The sequence below is a fragment of the Macaca mulatta genome, chromosome 9 (genome assembly GCF_049350105.2).
Source record: "Macaca mulatta isolate MMU2019108-1 chromosome 9, T2T-MMU8v2.0, whole genome shotgun sequence".
NCBI lineage: Eukaryota > Metazoa > Chordata > Mammalia > Primates > Cercopithecidae > Macaca > Macaca mulatta.
The window spans coordinates 136,659,108-136,677,227 of NC_133414.1; the positions used below are offsets into that span (position 1 = coordinate 136,659,108).

Genomic DNA, 18,120 nt, shown 5'->3' on the forward strand with positions numbered 1-18,120 from the left:
TGAAGTTGGGTGGGCGGGTGGGGAGGCCTGTCCTTAAGGGACCTGCTTCCCAAGCAAATGGGCCAGGACAGAGGCTGCAGGTGTGAGCCGTGCCGTGCCACCATGATGGTGAATGTGAGGTGTCAACTTGATTGGATTGAAGGATGTCTGGATGGCTGGTAAAGTATTGTTTCTGGCTGGTAAAGTGTGTCTGTGAGGGTGTTGCCAGAGGAGACTGACGTTTGTGTCGGTGGACCGGGAGAGGGAGACCCACCCTCAGTGTGGTGGGCGCCATCTCGTCGGCTGCCCACATGACTGGAACAAAGCAGGTGGAGGAAGGTGGGAAGACTGTTTGCTGGGTCCTCTGGCTTTCATCTGTCTCCCGTGCTGGGTGCTTCCTGCTCTTGGACATCAGACTCCAGGTTCTTTGACCTTTGGACTCTGGGACTTGTACCAGTGTTTTAGCTGGAGCTCTCGGGCAGTGTCGGCTTCCCTGCTCTTGAGGATTTTGGACTCGGACTTAGCTGCTACCAGCTTCTGTCTTCCCCAGCGTGCATACGGTCTATCGTGGGACCCGCCTTGTGACCGTGTGAGCCAGTTCTCCCTGGTAAACTCCTTTTCATATATCGACATGGATCCTACGAGTCTTGCGCCTCTGGGGGGCCCTGCCTACACAGTGGTGTAGCGCTCCAGGCAGGCCCCTCGCCTGGCCTTCCGCTTCAGTTTCTTTGCCTACTGGGCCGAATATTGGTGTCACCACCCAGGATAGCAAGTCCCCATCAGTGTCACTGCCACCTGTCAGAAAGATCCCCCAGCCCAGCACTCAGGTCTGTGAGTGGCAGTGGAGATGACACTAGGCTCTGAAATAGTGGGGCTGAGTGGCTCCAGCACCCCTAGGACCCGCAAGGGCACCCTGAGCACTGGGGGAGGACTGGTGCCACCTCTCTGCACCCCTGCTTTCTCCTGGGCCACTGGGTTAGACATGGGGCTTCCCTGCCCCCATGTGGTTTGGCCTGAAAAGAAGGGGAGGTGGGGTGATACTTCTGAGGCGGCCCAGAGTGAGTGCCCTGCCGTGAGCCCAGCGTGGGCCCCGCCTGTGCCCCTGGGTGGGGGGTGCATGCAGACCTGGGGGGATCTGGCCGTTGGAGTGCACGCTGGGAGGGGTGGAGTCAGGTCTTTTTAATCTAAACACACACCAGGTGCTTAACGTGTTTTTATCAAAATATTATGAACAGCTGCAAGAGGCTGCTCTGCTCTGAGGCCCTTCGCCCAGGCCTGTCCCTCTGCCAAGGCGAGCCGTTTAGGTGAGCCCTGCCGGGCACCTGCTAGCCCAGGCCCCGGCTCCTGGTGGGCCCTGGACCAGGCTGCAAGCATCTCCAAGCACATGGCGGCGAGGCATCCAGGCCTCCCAGCCCCGGCTCTGAGCCTCTGTTTGGTCAGCAGTAAGATGCGGCTGTGGCACCTACCTCCCCAGCTGCTGTGAAAACCAAGTGAGCGGAAGCATGACAGCCCCTCACCAGGTCCCCAGTGGGAGGACTCGGTGACTGGCACTGCCAGGAGTGATGTTATGACAGGAGCGTCCCATCAGCCTGGAGGGGTCACAGGCTGGGTCAGCACCCACAGGGGCTTCCACTTCTCTGTCTCGGGGAGTCCAGGGTGGCCCCTTGCCCTGGTCCCCAGGCACAGTCACACAGGTGCCTCTGCAGGGTCTGGGAGTCAGCTGTCCAGGGCCTGCTTGGTCACTGCGGGGCAGGAGTGTGGCGCCGTGAGCCCGGTGGCCTGGCTGGGCGCGGCCTTGAGGTTCTATTGAGAACCCCATGGGGAAGTCCCCTTGAGGTGTTTGGGCATCGGACCTCCCCGCCGTCTCCTGAGGCGGGGCCTGCTCTCCAGACAGTCACGTCAGCATGAGTTCCCATGAGCCCAGGGCCAGCACGAGGATCTACTGTGAACGGTCCATCCACCCATCTGTCTGTCCATCCATCCATCCATCCCTGTCCACCTGTCCACCCCGATGCAGTTCCTGCCATCCACCCGTCCATCTGTCTACCCATGCACCTGTCCATCCCCATCCATCCATGCCCCTGTCCATTCCTGTCCATTCGTCCACCCTGATGCAGTGCCTGCTGTCCGCCCTTCTCTGTCCATCCCCGTCTATCCATCTCTGTCCATCCATCCGTCCATCTGTTGATCCCCATCCATCCATCCCCTGTCCGTCCCTGTCCATTCGTCCACCCATCCACCCTGATGCAGCACCTGCCAGCTAGCATTCTCTGTCCATCCCCATCCATCCATCTTTGTCCATCCATCTCCGTCCATCCATCTGTCCATCCACCTGTCCATCCCCATCCATCCATCCCCCATCCATCTACCCTGATGCAGTGCCTGCCGTCCACCCTTCTCTGTCCATTCCCATCCATCCATCCGTCCATCCATCTGTCCATCCATTCATTCGTCGTCCATCTGTCCACTCATCCATCCACTCATCCCACCCACCCTCCCATCCACCCATCCGTCCCCAGCCATCCATCCTCCTGTCCATCCCTGTGCATCCATCATTCTTCCAGGCGTCCACTTGTCCATCCCCATCCACCTGTCCACCCATTCACCCAGGCGAGCGCCTGCCATGCCCACCACCTGCACCATCTCGGTGAATCTCCACCGTAGCCCCAGGAGGGGCTCTCTTCAGCCCCACTTTCGGGATGAGAGAAGGGAGGCTCTGAGTGGCCATTTGCCCAAGGTCACACAGAGCTCAGGGCCAGCCCTTCCCATGGCCAAAACCTAGGCCCCCTCTGCCAGCCCCGCCTCCGGGCTTGCAGGTGGAGCAGCCAGAGGTTCCGCACTCCCTGCCAGGCAGCCACCAGCCCTGCCCGCTCCCCTCTCGGTTCCTCAGCCTGGCTGTGGGAGGCCCCAGTCCCTCCTGTTGTTGGAATTAGGGAGGCCTGGCTCTCAAAGCTTTCTATAAACAAGGAGAAAAAGTGAAGTCACTTTTGCTGTGGGGACGTGCTGTGGGCATCCTGGGGAATGTGCTGGCCCCTGCCTGGGGCCTGATTTGGAGTGCCCGGAGCTGTGTCTGCGCCGTCGCCTTGAACTGGGTGTCATGCTCTGTGGACAGAGCTGCCCACGCAGGGTGCTCTTCCCATGGCACCGTCAGCTCCCGTTCTAGAAGGTCCCAACTGGGTCCCCCAGACCTGCGTCCCAGACACCTTCCAGGTCTTCATTCATTGATCATGCATGTATTTGGGGGGTAGGATAGGTCCTGGAGACCACGGGGCAGGGATCTCTGAGTTGGGGCTGGCGGAGTGAGGGAGGTGAGAGGGTGTCCAGGCAGAGGAGGTGGCAGAGAAAGGCACCAAGTGAGGCAGGGGCAGTTGAGGACATGAGTGCTGGGGAGCGGGGATGGGGGGCAGCTGGTGGGTAAGCAGCGGCCAGCTCCAGGGCCCCCTTGTGGGCCACGTCTGGGAGACAGGGTCTGGCCTTGTTGGTAGTGAGGCCCCTCGCGGTGATGGGTCTCCCGTCAGACCTCCAGGATCCCGGGTTGCTGGTTTGGCGCAGTCCCGGCTTCAAGAGCTTTCATTTCCATCACTGGCGTCTGCGGCTCTTCCTAGGCCCCTGCCCTGGGCCACTGGTGCCTGCTTCACCAAAGGCACAGAGGGCTGCAGGCAGCCAGGGCAGGGTGAGGGGCTTGCCTCTTAGGGCTCAGCTTCACTGGCCAGAAACAGGGCTGGCCCGATCTGCGTGCTGGCCTGGGTGGAGTGGCCAGCATGCCCACACCCCTCAGTGTGGATGTGGGGAGAGGGTGTTCCAGCCAGGGCAGCTGGTCTCCAGAACGAAATTCTCTATAGCTGGGTGCTGAACCTGGGTGCCCGGGGTCTCACGCGGTGGGGCCTCCCCTGAGGAGGTGAAGTGCATGTGGCCCCTCATGCTGGAGCTGGACTCTAGGGAGGACCAGGAGGGTGAGCTCAGGCCAGGGCGCCAAGGCCCTGAGCCCCAGGGGCCTGCCCGTCTGCCCATCACTCCTCCACTCATGGGGAGGGACTGCCCCCCAGCCCAGATTTCTAGGAGGGCCAGGGCTCACAGGAAGCCAGTGCCGGGCAATCACCTACAGTCCCCAGTGGTCGGGAGGAAGGAGGCTGCCTGCTTGTCCGCTCAGGCAGTTGGCCGACTGCTCCTGTGCTCACTAGGATCCAAGGCCGTGAGGCCACTAACAGAATGTCCCTGATCTCAGGGATCTCAGTGTGGAGGGGGCAGCACACAGGTAACCAAACCATTGTAGCAGATTGATGGGTGCTGTGATGGGGTCCACACAGTTGCCGTGGAGTGCAGAGTGGGCACCTAACTGAGGAGGCGAGGGTTGGAGGGAGGAAGGCTTCAGGGAAGACTTCCTGGAGGAGGTGACTTGTTCTTGGGGAATGAGGCCCAGGGAGCTAAAGCTTTAGGGCAGGGCAGCAGATTCAGAGACACCCACAGGGGCAGGGGGAAGTGCACTAGAGTGACGGCTGCCTGGTGTGGGAACAGGGAGACAGAGAATGGCGGGAGTGTGGCAGGCTGGGCCCACCTTGCCCCTTTCAAGGGAGCAGCTGCCATGTCACCCCCTGCAGCACTCTCTGCTGCCCATGGTTTGTCAGCCCATATTGTGGGATCGTTCACATTTTCTCAAGAAGCCAGATTTCCAGCTCCTAGTTTTGAAAAGTTCTATGTGCGCTTGACTGGGGGCCCTATGTACGTGAATTGGGTGAGGGCCTGAGACAGGCGGGTGAGCACTTGCCGCACACTCCAGCCAGGGTCCGGAGTTCAAGGGACTGCATTTGCCATGTGAGGGAGTCTCTGGAGACCACCAACCAGCTGGTGGGCAGCCAAGCATCACCACCAGTCCCTCTCAGTGCGTCCCACCTCTGTTCTCAGCCGCTGCGGTGCCTGAAGTCAGTGGGGCAGTGAGAACCACGCAGGAAATAGCTGGCGCCATGGTGTCGGTTCTGGTTGACAAGGTGCCACCTGGCTAAACCCAGCTGTAAATAAGTCCCGTTTCCTCCCTGTGGACAGAGACTGGTGGGTGCCAAGGTTCACGGCAAAAGCCCTTCCCCGCCAGCCCCACTGCTCTCTGCCTGCCTGGCACATGCCCTTGCCTCAGGCCTGGCCCCCCAGGTCCTGTTGACCACCAGGCTGCAGATCCCAAGGAACACAGGCATCTGGGCGGCCCCACGCAGAGCACCGGCCAAGGGGAGGCGGTGGGCTACCAGGCCCCGCGTGCACTCCCAGCACGCACCGTTCCTCTTCTCCAGCTCCCGTCTGCCTCCACATATGCTGTGCCTCGCCCCCCGCTGCACTGCCTCTTCTTAGTGCCCCGGCTCCATCCGGGGGAGCTGGGTGGGAGGGAAGGCCCCTGCTTACAGGCCTCCGGGTCTAGCCAGAGTCAACCAGCCCACCAGAGACGCCCAGATGCAGGCTATGCCCCGTGTGCCCAGGGAGGATTCGCTGACGTGAGCCCAGATTTCGATTGTTGTGGGAGGGAGATGAACCGGGTTTAAACCCCAGCTCTGCTGCTTCTGGCTGTGACTCTGGGCATGGCCCTTCCTTCTCCTCATCTCAGAGAAGCGGATCATGGTGCGCACCCCACGGTGCGCTGTGCAGAGCACATGGAGATGCCACCCGCAGCTGGCTCACTGCAGAGGCGTGGGCCGACTGTGGTATCGCTGATGTCCTGGAGGCCACACAGCTGCTAGCTAGAGGAGCCTCGCCTGCATCCCGGGGCCTGCCCACTGGCTGGTGCAGAGCTCTGGGTTGTGGGCAGCAGGCAGGCCTATTTCCAGTGAGTCTGTGGCTCCTGGGGATGTGTGAGACCTTGGGCAAGTCCCGTCCTGTGCCTCAGTTTACCCACTAGGGCTCAGAGTCCCAGGGGACTGGCTCAGTGAGTGCCTCCTTCTGCAAGGAGAGACTTTGTCCTTACTAGCTAGAGGACGGGTCAGCCGGGGCAGGCTCTGGGCCCTGGGTACCACCCACCGGAAGGAAAGGGGGTTCAGTTAGCCCAGCCCTGCCCCCCAATGGAATAAAATTGGGGTTCAGTTAGCCAGCCCTGCCCCACCTCAGCTCTTCACACATCCAGATGGGGGCCAGACCACCAGGAGACTGTAGGGGTCCAAGGTCGTGCCCTTTTCCTATTTCTGGGTTGCACCCACCCACACATGTGCACCCAGGGAAGGTGTCTCTCTTGGTTGGGGGCACAGGACCCCACCTCACTCTTAGCTCTGAGACACCGTTGTCAGGCCTCCTGGACAGGGAGTGACGGAGCAGGGTGGAGCACCCCATGGTGCAGTCCCTGGGAGGGGTACTGGGCCTGGGGCCAGGCCGGGGCAGGACACAGTTGGGGAATCCAGGCTCCTCACCATTGCCCTGGCTGTCTTTGTACACAGTGCCGCCTGGGGGCCGCAGCCTCGCTGGATACCTGCAGTGCCCTCGTGCCCAGCCCTGTGGGTGTCTGGTTCACCCCAGGTGGAAGGAAGGCGGACGTTGGTGGTTTGGGCTGGGCAGGCCCGACCAGGGTGCACAGCTTTCTCATTCACGCACGGATTCCATGTGGAGGGGCTCGGGGAGGGGTCACCTCCTCCCTCTCCACCCCTCCTCGTTACGGAAGAGCAGATGGCCAAACGGATGGGGGATCGGCACCTGACCGGGCCGCTGCTCCTGCTCTCAGCTGGGCCAGTGGGAAAGGGAGCTTGGCACCTCCAAGGGAGGTCCCAGCCAGGGGAAGTGTGTCCCCATCCCTGCTCCTGGCCAGAGAGGTGAGGGACCCAGAGAGGCCCAGGACGAGGACTCCTCCAGGCCTGAGTTTTTCTTTGGATTTTATTTTCTGCCAAGTGGCTTTAAAGCAGCCCAAGAAGCTGCTGTATGTGTGAGCCGGTTGGGCAAGGGGAGGGCAGGTCTCCAGGCTGGGAGCCGCCCTGCGGCCCTCGCCTCAGGGCTGGTATGTGGCCCTGGACCCTCCGGTCCCTCCAGGCCACCCTTCCTGCCAGGACGCAGCTAACTTCAATGGCAGGAGGTGCCCTGGGCTGGAGGGTCCCCAGGCTGGGCTCCGGGGCTCCAGGTTGACTCAGCAGTCCCCAGGCCTGTGGGCAGAGCTGGCCTAAGGGGACACAGGCCTGAGGGCTGAGCAATCCCTGAGTGAGAACAGGTAGCTGAGGCTGGAACCTGTGTCCACCAGGCACCTGCTAAGGCCCAGGCCTGGGGCTGGAGTGCTGGGCTCGGGTGCCATGTGAGCTCTTTGCAGGCAGGGACCAGGTCAGAGTCCTTTGTGTGCCTCTTGACCCCCAGGCCCTGGGAGAAGAGGGGCTTGGGAGGCCTTGGCTGGATGCACAGGCTCCGTGGGAAGGAGCTCCTGCTCGGGTTTCTTTGTAAGCAGCAGGACATGGCACCTTCCCAGAGGTACATGGGTCTGGGCATGTCATCCCCTGACCCACTTCCAGAACCCAGGGCACAGAGGGCTCAGGGCCGCCTGCCTGAGATCTGCGGCCATCTCCACCTTGCCACCCGACCATCCCATGAGGAGGCCACCGACCCTCGGGCACCTGCCAGGAGCCCAGCTCAGGCCAGGTCATGGTCTGGACTGGATGTGGGATGTTCTGGGCCTCCTGCCCACCTCACTGGGCCCCAGCAAGCTGCTGTCCTGAGGGTGGCCGTGCTGGGCCAGCACGTGAACAGCAGGGAACCCCGTGGCACAGGCCTAGTGTCCGTGACGTGCCAGTATAGACCATCTGATAATCAGCCTTCAGAGAAGCTGTGGGTGTCCAGGCGGAGGCAGGTCTCCCAGCCGCATCCTCCAGGCACTTGCCAGGGCCAGGCTCTGGTGAACACCCTTCTAGAAAGAACCCCCCAGGCCTCCGGGGGTCTTGGGCTCCTGGGTTTCTGATGGAAGGATGCCCCTTGCCTGGCCTCAGTACTTCCACCTCATGAATCACCCTCCGTCCTTGTCCTGCAATTCTGTCAGCACAGCCGAACTGGCGTCACCCTCTGATGCTAGTGCCCGGATCCCTGAATTCACGGGGCAGTCGCTCCCAGCACCTGGCTCCCAGCCACTGCCTTTCCAAAGCAAATGGGGACGGAGATGCCTGCCCCTCCCCAGGGGCAGCTATTGCGGCCTCCAGGCGTGAGAGCCTCTGCCCCACCCTGCCCCTGCAGGGTCAGAAGGTGGAGGTGGGTGGGCCACCCACTGGGAGCCCTGGGCAGCGCAGGTCCCTCAAGAGCCCCTCCGGGAGAGGCCGCACCTGTCTCCCCTTGGTCATCGTTCCCCAGGAGGCGGTGCTGGCCTGCGTGTGCCCCGGAGGAGGCGGCAGGGAGACTGCCCTCACCGGGCTCTTTTGCTGTGGCCCGGCCACCATTTTCCTTCGACTGGTACAAAGACTGTCCCTGTGAAGCTGGCCGGCGACAGGCACAGAACCGCCTTGTTTTCTGCCTGTCACTCACCCATTCCCTGCATTCGGCTGACAGGGCATGAGCGGGAGGAATCACTGGGATGACAGGCACTGGCCTGCCCAGCTGGGGCCTTTGTTCATTCATTTGGTGGGCACTTCCTGGGTGCCTGCTCTGGGTCAGGCCTGTGGGAGGACCACCGAGGGCAGGAAACCTGGCCTCTCCCTCCAGGAAGCGAAGTCAACACTGGCACCTGCAGGTGAAGTGGCAGAGCAGCCCCCAGCTGTGATGGCATGGAGTGGGCGGGGGGTGCATTTTGCATGCTCAGAAGAGACAGCAACTCGCCCTGTGGAAGGAGCTTAGAGTGGGAGATGGGGACAAGTGAGTGGGGTCTTAAAGCATGAGTAGGAGTTTGCAGGTAGAGCAGGTTTCGAGAGCATTCCAGGGCCTGGCATGGGCAATGGCAGGGAGAGCTGGGATGTCTGAAGAGCAGCAGCCCAGGCACTGAGTGGCTGGCGTGGGGAGGGAGGTCCGCAGGTGGGGCCCAGTCAGGATGGACTCATGTGCCATGCTGAGGAACCAGGCTATGATGTGGGCAGTAGGGAGCCACAGCAGTTTACACAGGGGAGGCAGGAAGCAGGTGGGTGAGCTTTTGGGGAAGCTACTCTGGCTGCAAGAGAGGAGAGGGGCCAGGTTGGGTGGAGAAGCCAGTGGAGGGGAAAGGGGAAAGGGAAGGGAGTAGGCTTTGGCAGAAGACCTCCTGTCCCCAGGGGCCCAGGTCACTCTGTGGGGCCCGGTGGAAGCCATGCTCTCTCCAGGCCGGCCTCCTGGTCCTGCGGCCCACACGCCTCCCAGCCATATGCCTCCGCTTCCACCTCCAAAACCCGGGCAGCAGGACCCACCATGCAGGCTGCTGCGCAAGGATGGGGGAGGTACCTGGAGGGCCACCCCACACCAGAAGCAGGTCCTCAGCCAGAGACACCCAAATGCAGCCCGAGGGAGGCTGCACCCAGGAGAGGAGAGAACCCACGGCGGCCCTGCAGGTGCCTGGGGAAATCTCTCGCTGCTTCCACCTCCCAGCCAGGCCCCAAGGACCGGGCACTCTGGCTTAGCGAGGAGGCCGCCCTGCAAAGGCCTGGTGTCTCCACGCCATTCTCAGGAGGACAGCAGCAAGGACGATGGATGGGAGCAGTGCTTGGCCTTAACGTTCCTGTTTCCGGAAGCGTCCCTGCCCTGCTCCCTCTCTCATCAATGTCCCTGCCCTGCTCCCTCTCTCATCAATGTCCCTGCCCTGCTCCCTCTCTCATCAATGTCCCTGCCCTGCTCCCTCTCTCATCAATGTCCCTGCCCTGCTCCCTCTCCCATCAATGTCCCTGCCCTGCTCCCTCTCCCATCAATGTCCCTGCCCTGCTCCCTCTCTCATCAATGTCCCTGCCCTGCTCCCTCTCTCATCAATGTCCCTGCCCTGCTCCCTCTCTCATCAATGTCCCTGCCCTGCTCCCTCTCTCATCAATGCCCTCAGACTCCAGGCCCTTTTCTTTCTTTCCCAGCAGTGCTGACAACTGAGTGTGGAACTGGACTGTGAACCCTGGAGGGCAGAGGGTGGAGGTGGGAGGGTGCAGGGGCCAGCGCCAGCGTGAGCTGCAGGGTCCTCAGGTGCAGGGGAAACGCCAGCTTTGTGTTCAGTCTTGCCTTGTTTCATCTGTTTCATCTCAGAGTGGCCCCCAGAGCCAGGCCCTATGCCACCTTACAGATGAGGAAACCAAGGCTCAGGCAGGTGAAGAGACCGGCCCTGGGTCATGCAGTTTGTTGGGGACAGAGCAGGGTGCTCAGCTGTCTGGGGGCCTGGGCTGGGCCTGGGGCAGGGGGAGGAGCAGTGCTGTGACCCCCACAGGGAGCCCTCAGCCAGGCCTGTAGGCCAGGGAAGGGCAGAGGGGCTTATGCAGGCCCACGTGGCCAGGACACAGAACCATGGGGGCAGCCCCAGCCCCTCCCTGTCTGTTGCAGGCCCCTGCCCCACACTTGGTGCTCTGTCTCTGTTCCTGTGTCCCGTGCCTGTCCCCTCCCTCCGTGTGTGGCCGTGTCCCTCTGTCTCTTCCTCCTCCTCCGGCTCTGTCCCAGCAGGGCCATTCAGGGCAGGATGGTCTGCGGCCCCTTCTGCTTCACCCCCTCCGCTCTGTCCCCACTGCCAAGGACGCACCTTTGCTGGGTTTCTTGGTTCAGCTTTTGTACCGTGACATCTCTGAGGTCCACAGGTCACAGAGCACTGGCCAGCATGGGGCAGGGACCCCTCCTGCCCAGGCCATTGGACAAAGCAGAGGTGCTTCAGGGGCTTGGGGCCACCAGGCCAGGAACAGGTCCCCTCCTGCCTTCCCCAGCTCCCCGGGAGACACAGCCCACAGCAGCGTCACGTAATTAAGACATAAAAGTCCACGATTTCCGCTGTGTGTGGGCAAACACCAGCCGGGTGCTAATGCAATCCTTTCTTTTAGTGGATTCTTGAATTTAAATGATATGTAATTAAACATAATTAGCCACGGACGCCATTCGGCTAGGTACGTGTGTAGAGTGGGGCTGGCCGGATTCTCGTTACAAAGCGTCATCTTCTATGGGGAGAACTCTTGTTCCCTCTGGGGGCTTGTTTCTTTTGCCTGGACAGTAAGCGTGGCCCCAAGGCACCTGGGGTAGGTGTCCAAGGAGGGAGGTCCTGGGGGCCGCTCACCCGGGGCTTGGATGGTGACTTATGGGCGGTGTTTGCTGGGAGAATTTTTGTCCCGCTTTGGGCAGCAAGGAGCCCAAACCTCTCACTGTTGCGAGAGAAAAGCTGGGAATCGGACGGGAGAAAAGCTGGGAATCAGATGGGAACGGGCCGCAGGACCAGAGAGGACGGCAGACCTGGGCCGCGGCCTCAGCCCCCGACTCCTCGTAAGTGTGGTCTGGGTGCACACATGGCGGTGGCGAGCAGTGCTTTGGAGCTCATGTCCTCAGACCCTAGTGGGAGCTGAGAGCAGCCCAGCAGCGCTGATCTGGGGCCATGCACACAGGCCAGGCAGAGGTGAGACCAGGGAGTAGCAGCGCCGCAGGTGCAGAGGGCAAGAGGGGGCAGAGCTGCAACACAGGAGCAAGTCTGCTGGCCCTTCCCGCAGGCACCCTCCCTAGTGCCAGGTCTGCTGGGACTCCAGGCTGTTGGGATGCCCCCTAGGGTGCTGCTTGGAGCCTTCCTGACCCTCCCCCTCCAGTGCCTGTGCTGGGCTTCCTCTCCACTCACCCTGTCCTCCCTGTACCCCACGTAGCCTATGTCCGTCCGCCTGCCTATCTGCCCCCTCACCAGCCTGTGTGCCCAGGGGAAGGCTCAAGGCCGGTCATGCTCCACCTCCCTGACCAGCCCAGCCCTAGCCCATGGTGCATTTCCTGGACAGGACTGCTGAGTTTTCAGTTTTAGCCACAACAGCACCCACACCCGCACCAACCAACCTGTCCGTGCCACAAGTATCGGTTCCTGCCCTCCTCACGGGAGACTGTGGCACATGCTATTATGACCTCGGTCTAGAGGCAGGGACACCAAGGCACAGGGGCTTAAGGAAGTTGCCTGAGGCCACGTGGCTGGTAGGGGGTGGAGCCAGGTTTATCCTCATGGCCAAATGAGGAAACTGAGGCAGAAAGCTGTTTTGCCAGGGGGCTAATTTACTGATGCAGCCAGCCGTCTGGTTCTGTCTCTGTCTCGCTCGGAGGGCCCCTCCCGCCCACCTGCCCACCCAGCTGGCCGTGCCCTTGGCCAGGGCCAGCAGTCTCAGAGGTAGAGCTGCTGAGAGAAGCCTCTTCCCCTCATGACGTCTGTCCTCCAAGAGGGATCTAAGTAAGCAGGGGAGCATCAGCAGCCTCGAGGGGACCTTGGATCCCTGCCCACCCTTCATTCTGTACCAGGACAGGGTGTGTCTGCACAGCCTGGAGCCAGGCGTGGCTGGCAGCCCCGGGAAGACGGGGCCAGCCCTGCCGAGCCCAGAGCAGCCGCGTCTCCTGCAGCAGCGGGGCACTTGAGTGGAAGCACTTGCTTCCCAAGAGCAAGAACTTGCTCCCAGGAGGGCCTGTCCAGAGACCCGGGGGACGGTGGACAGCCCAGCCCAGGGGTCCGGCCTTTCCTGTAGGGGCCGAACTGTTACCGCTTCAGGCTCTGCCAGCTTCCATTTGGTCCCTGTTGCATATTATTCTCTTCTTTTTACACCCCTTTAAAAATATAAAAACAGGCCGCAGGTAGGATTTGGCCCTCTGGCCTGTACAATAGCATCTGTGAGCATCACATATGGCTTTTCTTTCTTTCTGAGACAGGGTCTCATCTGTCACCCAGGCTGGAGTGCAGCAGTGTGATCACGGCTCACCACAGCCTCCAGCTCCCAGGCTCAGGCGATCCTCCCACCTCAGCCTCCCAAGTAGCTGGAACTGCAGGCACCCGCCACTACGCCTGGCTGATTTTTGTATTTTCTTTTTTTTTGTAGAGATGGGGTTTCACCATGTTGCCCAGGCTGCTCTCCACCTCCTGGGCTCAAGCAATCCTCCTGCCTTAGCCTCCCAAAGTGCTAGGATGACAGGTGTGAGCTACCACGTCTGGCCCATATGCGGCTTTTTAAATTTTTGAGGTATAACACCAGTAAAGTGCTCTAAAAGTGAAGAATAGGATGTTAGCCCCACCCAGGTAAGATCTAGAACATTGCCGGCACTCCTATTCACCTTTCCGTTGGGAAGCCGCCATCCCACCCTCTGTCTCTAGTCTGCCTTTGCCAGCTCTGGAGCTCTCTGTAAGTCAGTCCTGCTGTGTGCATTCCTCGAGCCTGGCCTCGGTTGCTCTTTAGGTCAGGGACTCACCCCCATTGCCGTGGCGGGACCTCATCCCAGTTTGAGTCATTGTGGAGTATTCCAGTGTGCGATTCTGCCACTGTCTGTTTTCCCATCCTCCCCCGGCGGGCATTTGTCCAGCGTTTGACTTTTGCTATTGCAACTAAAGCTGTGTGGAACATTCTAGAATGTGCCTTTGGTGACTGTGAGGATGCATTTCTGCTGTGTACATACTTAGGAGTGGAACTGCAGGGTCGCAAGTGGATATCCACACGCAGTTTTCCAACGTGACCCATACCATAGAAGGCCTCGTGGTGGTGCCGAGTCCCTATTCCAGCACTGACAGGATCACGCACGCTTCAATGCCCCTCTCCTAGATCGTGGACACCCTGTGTGCCATCACAGAATGACCCACACAAGACAAGGGGCCTCTAAAGCCCCGACACTGACCTGGGTTGTTCTTGCTGGGGTTGCTAATGGAGCGGGTGCAGGTGAGGGTGCGGGTGAGGGCGCTGACGGGCCGGGCGCCGGTGATGGAGCAGGTGCGGGTGAGGGCACTGATGGGGTGGGCGTGGGTGAGGGCGCTGACGGGGCAGGGCGGGCACGGGTGAGGGCACTGACGGGGCGGGCGCGGGTGAGGGCGCTGACAGGGTGGGTGAGGGTGATGGAGCGGGCGCGGGTGAGGGCGCTGACGGGGCGGGCGCGGGTGAGGGCGCTGACGGGGCGGGTGTGGGTGATGGAGCAGGCGCGGGTGAGGGCACTGACGGGGCGGGCACGGGTGAGGGCGCTGACGGGGCGGGTGTGGGTGATGGAGTGGGCGCGGGTGAGGGCGCTGACGGGGCGGGCGCGGGTGAGGGCGCTGCACACTCGTCCCCTTGCCTGGTCCCCCAGGCTCGTACTTTGGTGTGTGCTCATTCAGGAGCAGCAGAGTGGCCACACTTGGGAGGGCCAGCCAAGTGATCCCCACTGGTACTGGCATCTGTAGGTGCCCCTGCTTGGAGCGGGTGCTGTCAACCACCCTTTGCTGGAAGGGGCAGGAATGTCCAGCAGTGGTGGAAGCTCTCGAAAGAACATGGGCTGGGAGTAGAACTCAGATCCCAGCTCTGCTCTCCCTGCTGTGTGACCTTCAGCAAGTCTCTGAACCTTTCTGAGCTGTTTCCTCACCTGTTCAAAATGGGGGTGACCATTTCTTCCTTGGAGGATGGAAGGGAGAGGGATGTGAGGCTCCTGAGTGCTGTGCTTGGAGACTGTGCAGGAGGGGAAGCAGCCGTAGCCCCATACAAGCGGGTGGGCGAGAAAGTGGGGGCACTGGAGGGGCTTGGGGGACAGGGTTCTGTCCTTGGGACCTGGACAAGAGCCAAAAGGTACACCCTCCCAGTCACAGGGGAGCCCACACTGCCATCCCCTCCCAGAGACTGCCCCTGTGGCCCCCGTCCAGGTCTACAGCCTCAGCAGTCCCTGAGGGCCAGGAGGTAGCCTCCAGGTCACTGGGCTGAGAACCCTTAAAAGAAAAAGTGCCCCACCCATGACAGTCATTTTAGGGTAAAGAAAGCCCTTTGCAGAAACCAAACCCTTTGAAAGGGACAACACGGCTTTTAGATGTGAGAACCAACTTCAAGCACTTCCTCTTAGACCAGGGTGGCAGCTTCCAAAGTGGGGGTGCTGCTGCCGGGAGGCTGCGGTTTCCCTGCTTCTCGGGGAGCTTAGGCCAGGCCGTGGGGTGATCCGAGCAACACGTCCCTTGGCAGTGGTAGGTTTGCAGATGGGCTGGTCCCCACTTCCTGCCAAGCTCCAGCAGCGCCTCTGTGGGTGCAAGGCTGTGGGGAGGGGCCTTCTGGCTCACAGCCCTCCAGGCTGCCCACAGCCCCGTAGGATGAGGTGCCACTTCCTCAGATGACTGTCAAGACTGGGATGTGGGCCGGGCAAGGTGGCTCACTACTGTAATTCCAGCACTTTGGGAGGCTGAGGCGGGCAAATCACTTGAGGTCAGGAGTTGGAGACCAGCCTGGCCAACATGGCGAAACCCCATCTCTACTAAAAAAATGCAAAAGTTAGCCGGGCATGGTGGCAGGTGCCTGTAGTCTCAGCTACTCACGAGCTGAGGCAGGAGAATCGCTTGAACCCAGGAGACAGTGGTTGCAGTGAGCCAAGATCGCACCATTGCACTCCAGCCTGGGCAACAGAGTGACACTTGGTCCCAAAAAAAAAAAAAAAAAGACTCTGGGATGTCTGCGCCTGGGGCTCTCCTCTCCCACCCATGTGTCTACCCACAGCCCCTGCCTGCCTTCAGGACTCAGCCCACAGCCCCTTCCAGAAAGTCTCCTGGCAGGGAGGGCCCGGAGGCCTCTGCACTGTCTCATGGCCTCATTCCTGTGTCCTCAGCATCCAGTGAGACCTCGGGAGATGCCTGGGGAATGGTTGAAGGCTTTGGGAGGTTCCTGCCCCCAGAATCCCAGCCAGAAAGCAGCTTATCCAGGAGCCCGGTGCCTCCTCTGTTGGGTGGGCGTGGCCTCAGAGGGCACCAACCAGAAGGCATGTGCTGTCACTGACACGGGGGCCCCCAGCGTTAGGGCAGGCAGGAGCTCCGGGTCTCTACCCCCAGCTGTCCCCACAGTGCACATGTACTAGGCTCCCCCCATGGGCCACTAGGCCAGGCCAGGCGTGTGGGGTGAGCCCCTGGGGAGCCCAGAGCAGGGTACGTTCATGTCCCCACCATCCAAGGTGAGATGCCTGTGCTGGAGGCTCAGAGGGAGCTGGGCTGGCTGTCACTGCACCACAAGGCTGAGCAGTGGGAGACAGGTTTGGGGAGGTGTCCAGGTTGAGGGCACAGTGTGCCTGAGTAGGGCACGGGGAGGAGGGGGATGGCCAGTGGCCACGGGCCAGGCTGCCTGGCGGGACCTGGAGGTTTCCTCAAGCTAAGGCCAGGCCCGTGCTAGATGCTGCGAGGGCGGGTGTGGCTGCAGAGTGGTCAACGTGGGGGCACCTACTAACCTCCGGCCATCCTCTCCAGGCCCAGTGACGAGCACCATCCGGAAGTGAAGGCTGATGGGTACGTGGACAACCTCGCAGAGGCGGTGGACCTGCTGCTGCAGCACACGGACAAGTGACAGCCTCCTGGGAGAGCCCTGCTTCCTCCACCCCTGCCTCTCCTCCACCCACCCCAGTGCCCAGACCACCCAAGGCCCTGACAGCCCTGCCCTCTGCCCTGCTGCACGGGCAGGCATTTGTTCCCTGCCTGGGCCCTGACTTCAGCTCACTGTAGTGAAGTCCAGGAGGGTGGGACAGACCTGTCCGGCCTCTGGGAATCTCCCAAACCCCAGAACTCACTCACCCACCATGCGCACCTGGTCCTTTAAATGCGGGAAACTCCACCTAACCAGATTCAGAGGCACCGGCCCCGCTGCCTTCTCTTCAGACTCTTTGCATTTCAGTGAAGAGCCTGGAAGAAACCCAGGGGCCTCCTATGCACAGATCTTGCAGCCCAGAACCAAGTCAGCCTCCTGCGACTGCCTAGGCACACTGCCCACCACCCCACCCCCGAAACAATGCCAGCCCGCTGCTTTTCCTGTCCTCCCAGGCACCTTTGCAAAGACCAGGGGCAGCTCCTGAGGGAACTGTGAAGGCTCCCGTGCCACACAGCAAGAACTGCAGCCTCTGCGCCCAAGGCACACAGGGTACTTTCTGGAGCCATTGCTGGACAGACTTAAAGGTGTCATGCCTGGTGTGTGCAGGAGGAAACTAACAGTTCAATAAACTCCGCCTTGACCAGCAGCCTTTGACTGGGGCTTTGACTGCTAGGAAGAACTGTATGGGGGAGGCCACCAGCAGGGTCTGGGCCACTGTCTCTGGTCCTGCCTTATGCTTGAGCCATTGAATATCAGAGGTATGAGGGACAAGGGCCCTGAAACACCTCACCTGCTCCAGCCCCTTCACTTAGCAGATGGGGAAACTGAGGCCCTGGGGGCCAGTGAGCTGCTGTTGGCCCCATCTGGAACAAGGCAGTCCAGGGCAAACTTTGGCACTGCCTTCCCTAACGGAGCAGCCTGTGGCCTGGTAGTAGTGAGCGTTGCTTTCCCGACCAACGACATGGCGGCCTTCCCACAGGGACCCTGGGAGCAAATCACCCATAACTCAAGTTTCAAGTTTCAGAATCAGTCAGCTCAACAGATGACTTGATTGCTCCATTTCTCCCCAGATCAGTTCAGAAGCTACTGATAACCCTTGGGAGACTGCTTCTTTATTTTATTTATTTAAGATGGGGTTTTGCTCTCGTTGCCCAGGCTGGAGTGCAGTGATCTCAGCTCACCGCAACCTCTGCCTCCCAAGTTCAAGCGATTTTCCTGCCTCAGCCTCCTGAGTAGCTGGGACTACAGGCGCCCACCACCACGCCTGGCTAACTTTTTGTATTTTTACTAGAGACAGGGTTTCACCATGTTGGTCAGGCTGATCTCGAACTCCCGACCTCAGGCTATCCACCCACCTCGGCCTCCCAAAGTGCTGGGATTACAGGCGTGAGCCACCGCGCCGGGCCTGGAGACCGCTTCTTAGGAGAGAAGCCATGGGTCCCCGGAACAGGATTTCCATCATATGAAGGTGGACGATGAAAAAGTGTGGGACCCACGTGAGGGAGGGGCAAGTGCAGCCCCCGCAAGGCCGGCCACCATTAAATCGGGATTGGGGAAAACAGTGACAGTCTTTTCAGCAAGGTGAGAGGCCACCAGCCAGGCCAGTGTCACTGGATTTGAGGGAGGCCATTTGGCCCCTTCGTTGGAAAATACGCAGATGACTGGCCCCTTGATGGAGTCCCCTGATGGCAGCTCCTTAGGAGACAACACAGGACGTTCAGGCGGCGGCTACAATTCAGTGGCGGCCTGGAGGGGCTGTGCGTGATGCTGGGTTTGTCTGTGGGTC

The 18,120-nt window shown here is 60.9% G+C and overlaps 1 protein-coding gene across 2 annotated transcripts in view; it reads left to right on the top strand.

Annotated features, from left to right (window-relative positions):
• The window catches only part of LHPP (phospholysine phosphohistidine inorganic pyrophosphate phosphatase), a 150,403-nt gene extending 133,423 nt beyond the window's left edge, over nt 1-16,980 (top strand). For both annotated transcript variants that reach the window (XM_001083060.5, XM_015148402.3), the window contains one exon: nt 16,220-16,980. In XM_001083060.5, coding sequence (XP_001083060.2) covers nt 16,220-16,316 — 97 coding nt within the window. In that variant the 3' untranslated portion in view covers nt 16,317-16,980. The remainder of the gene's footprint in view (nt 1-16,219) is intronic.
• Nucleotides 16,981-18,120: the final 1,140 nt, after the last annotated feature.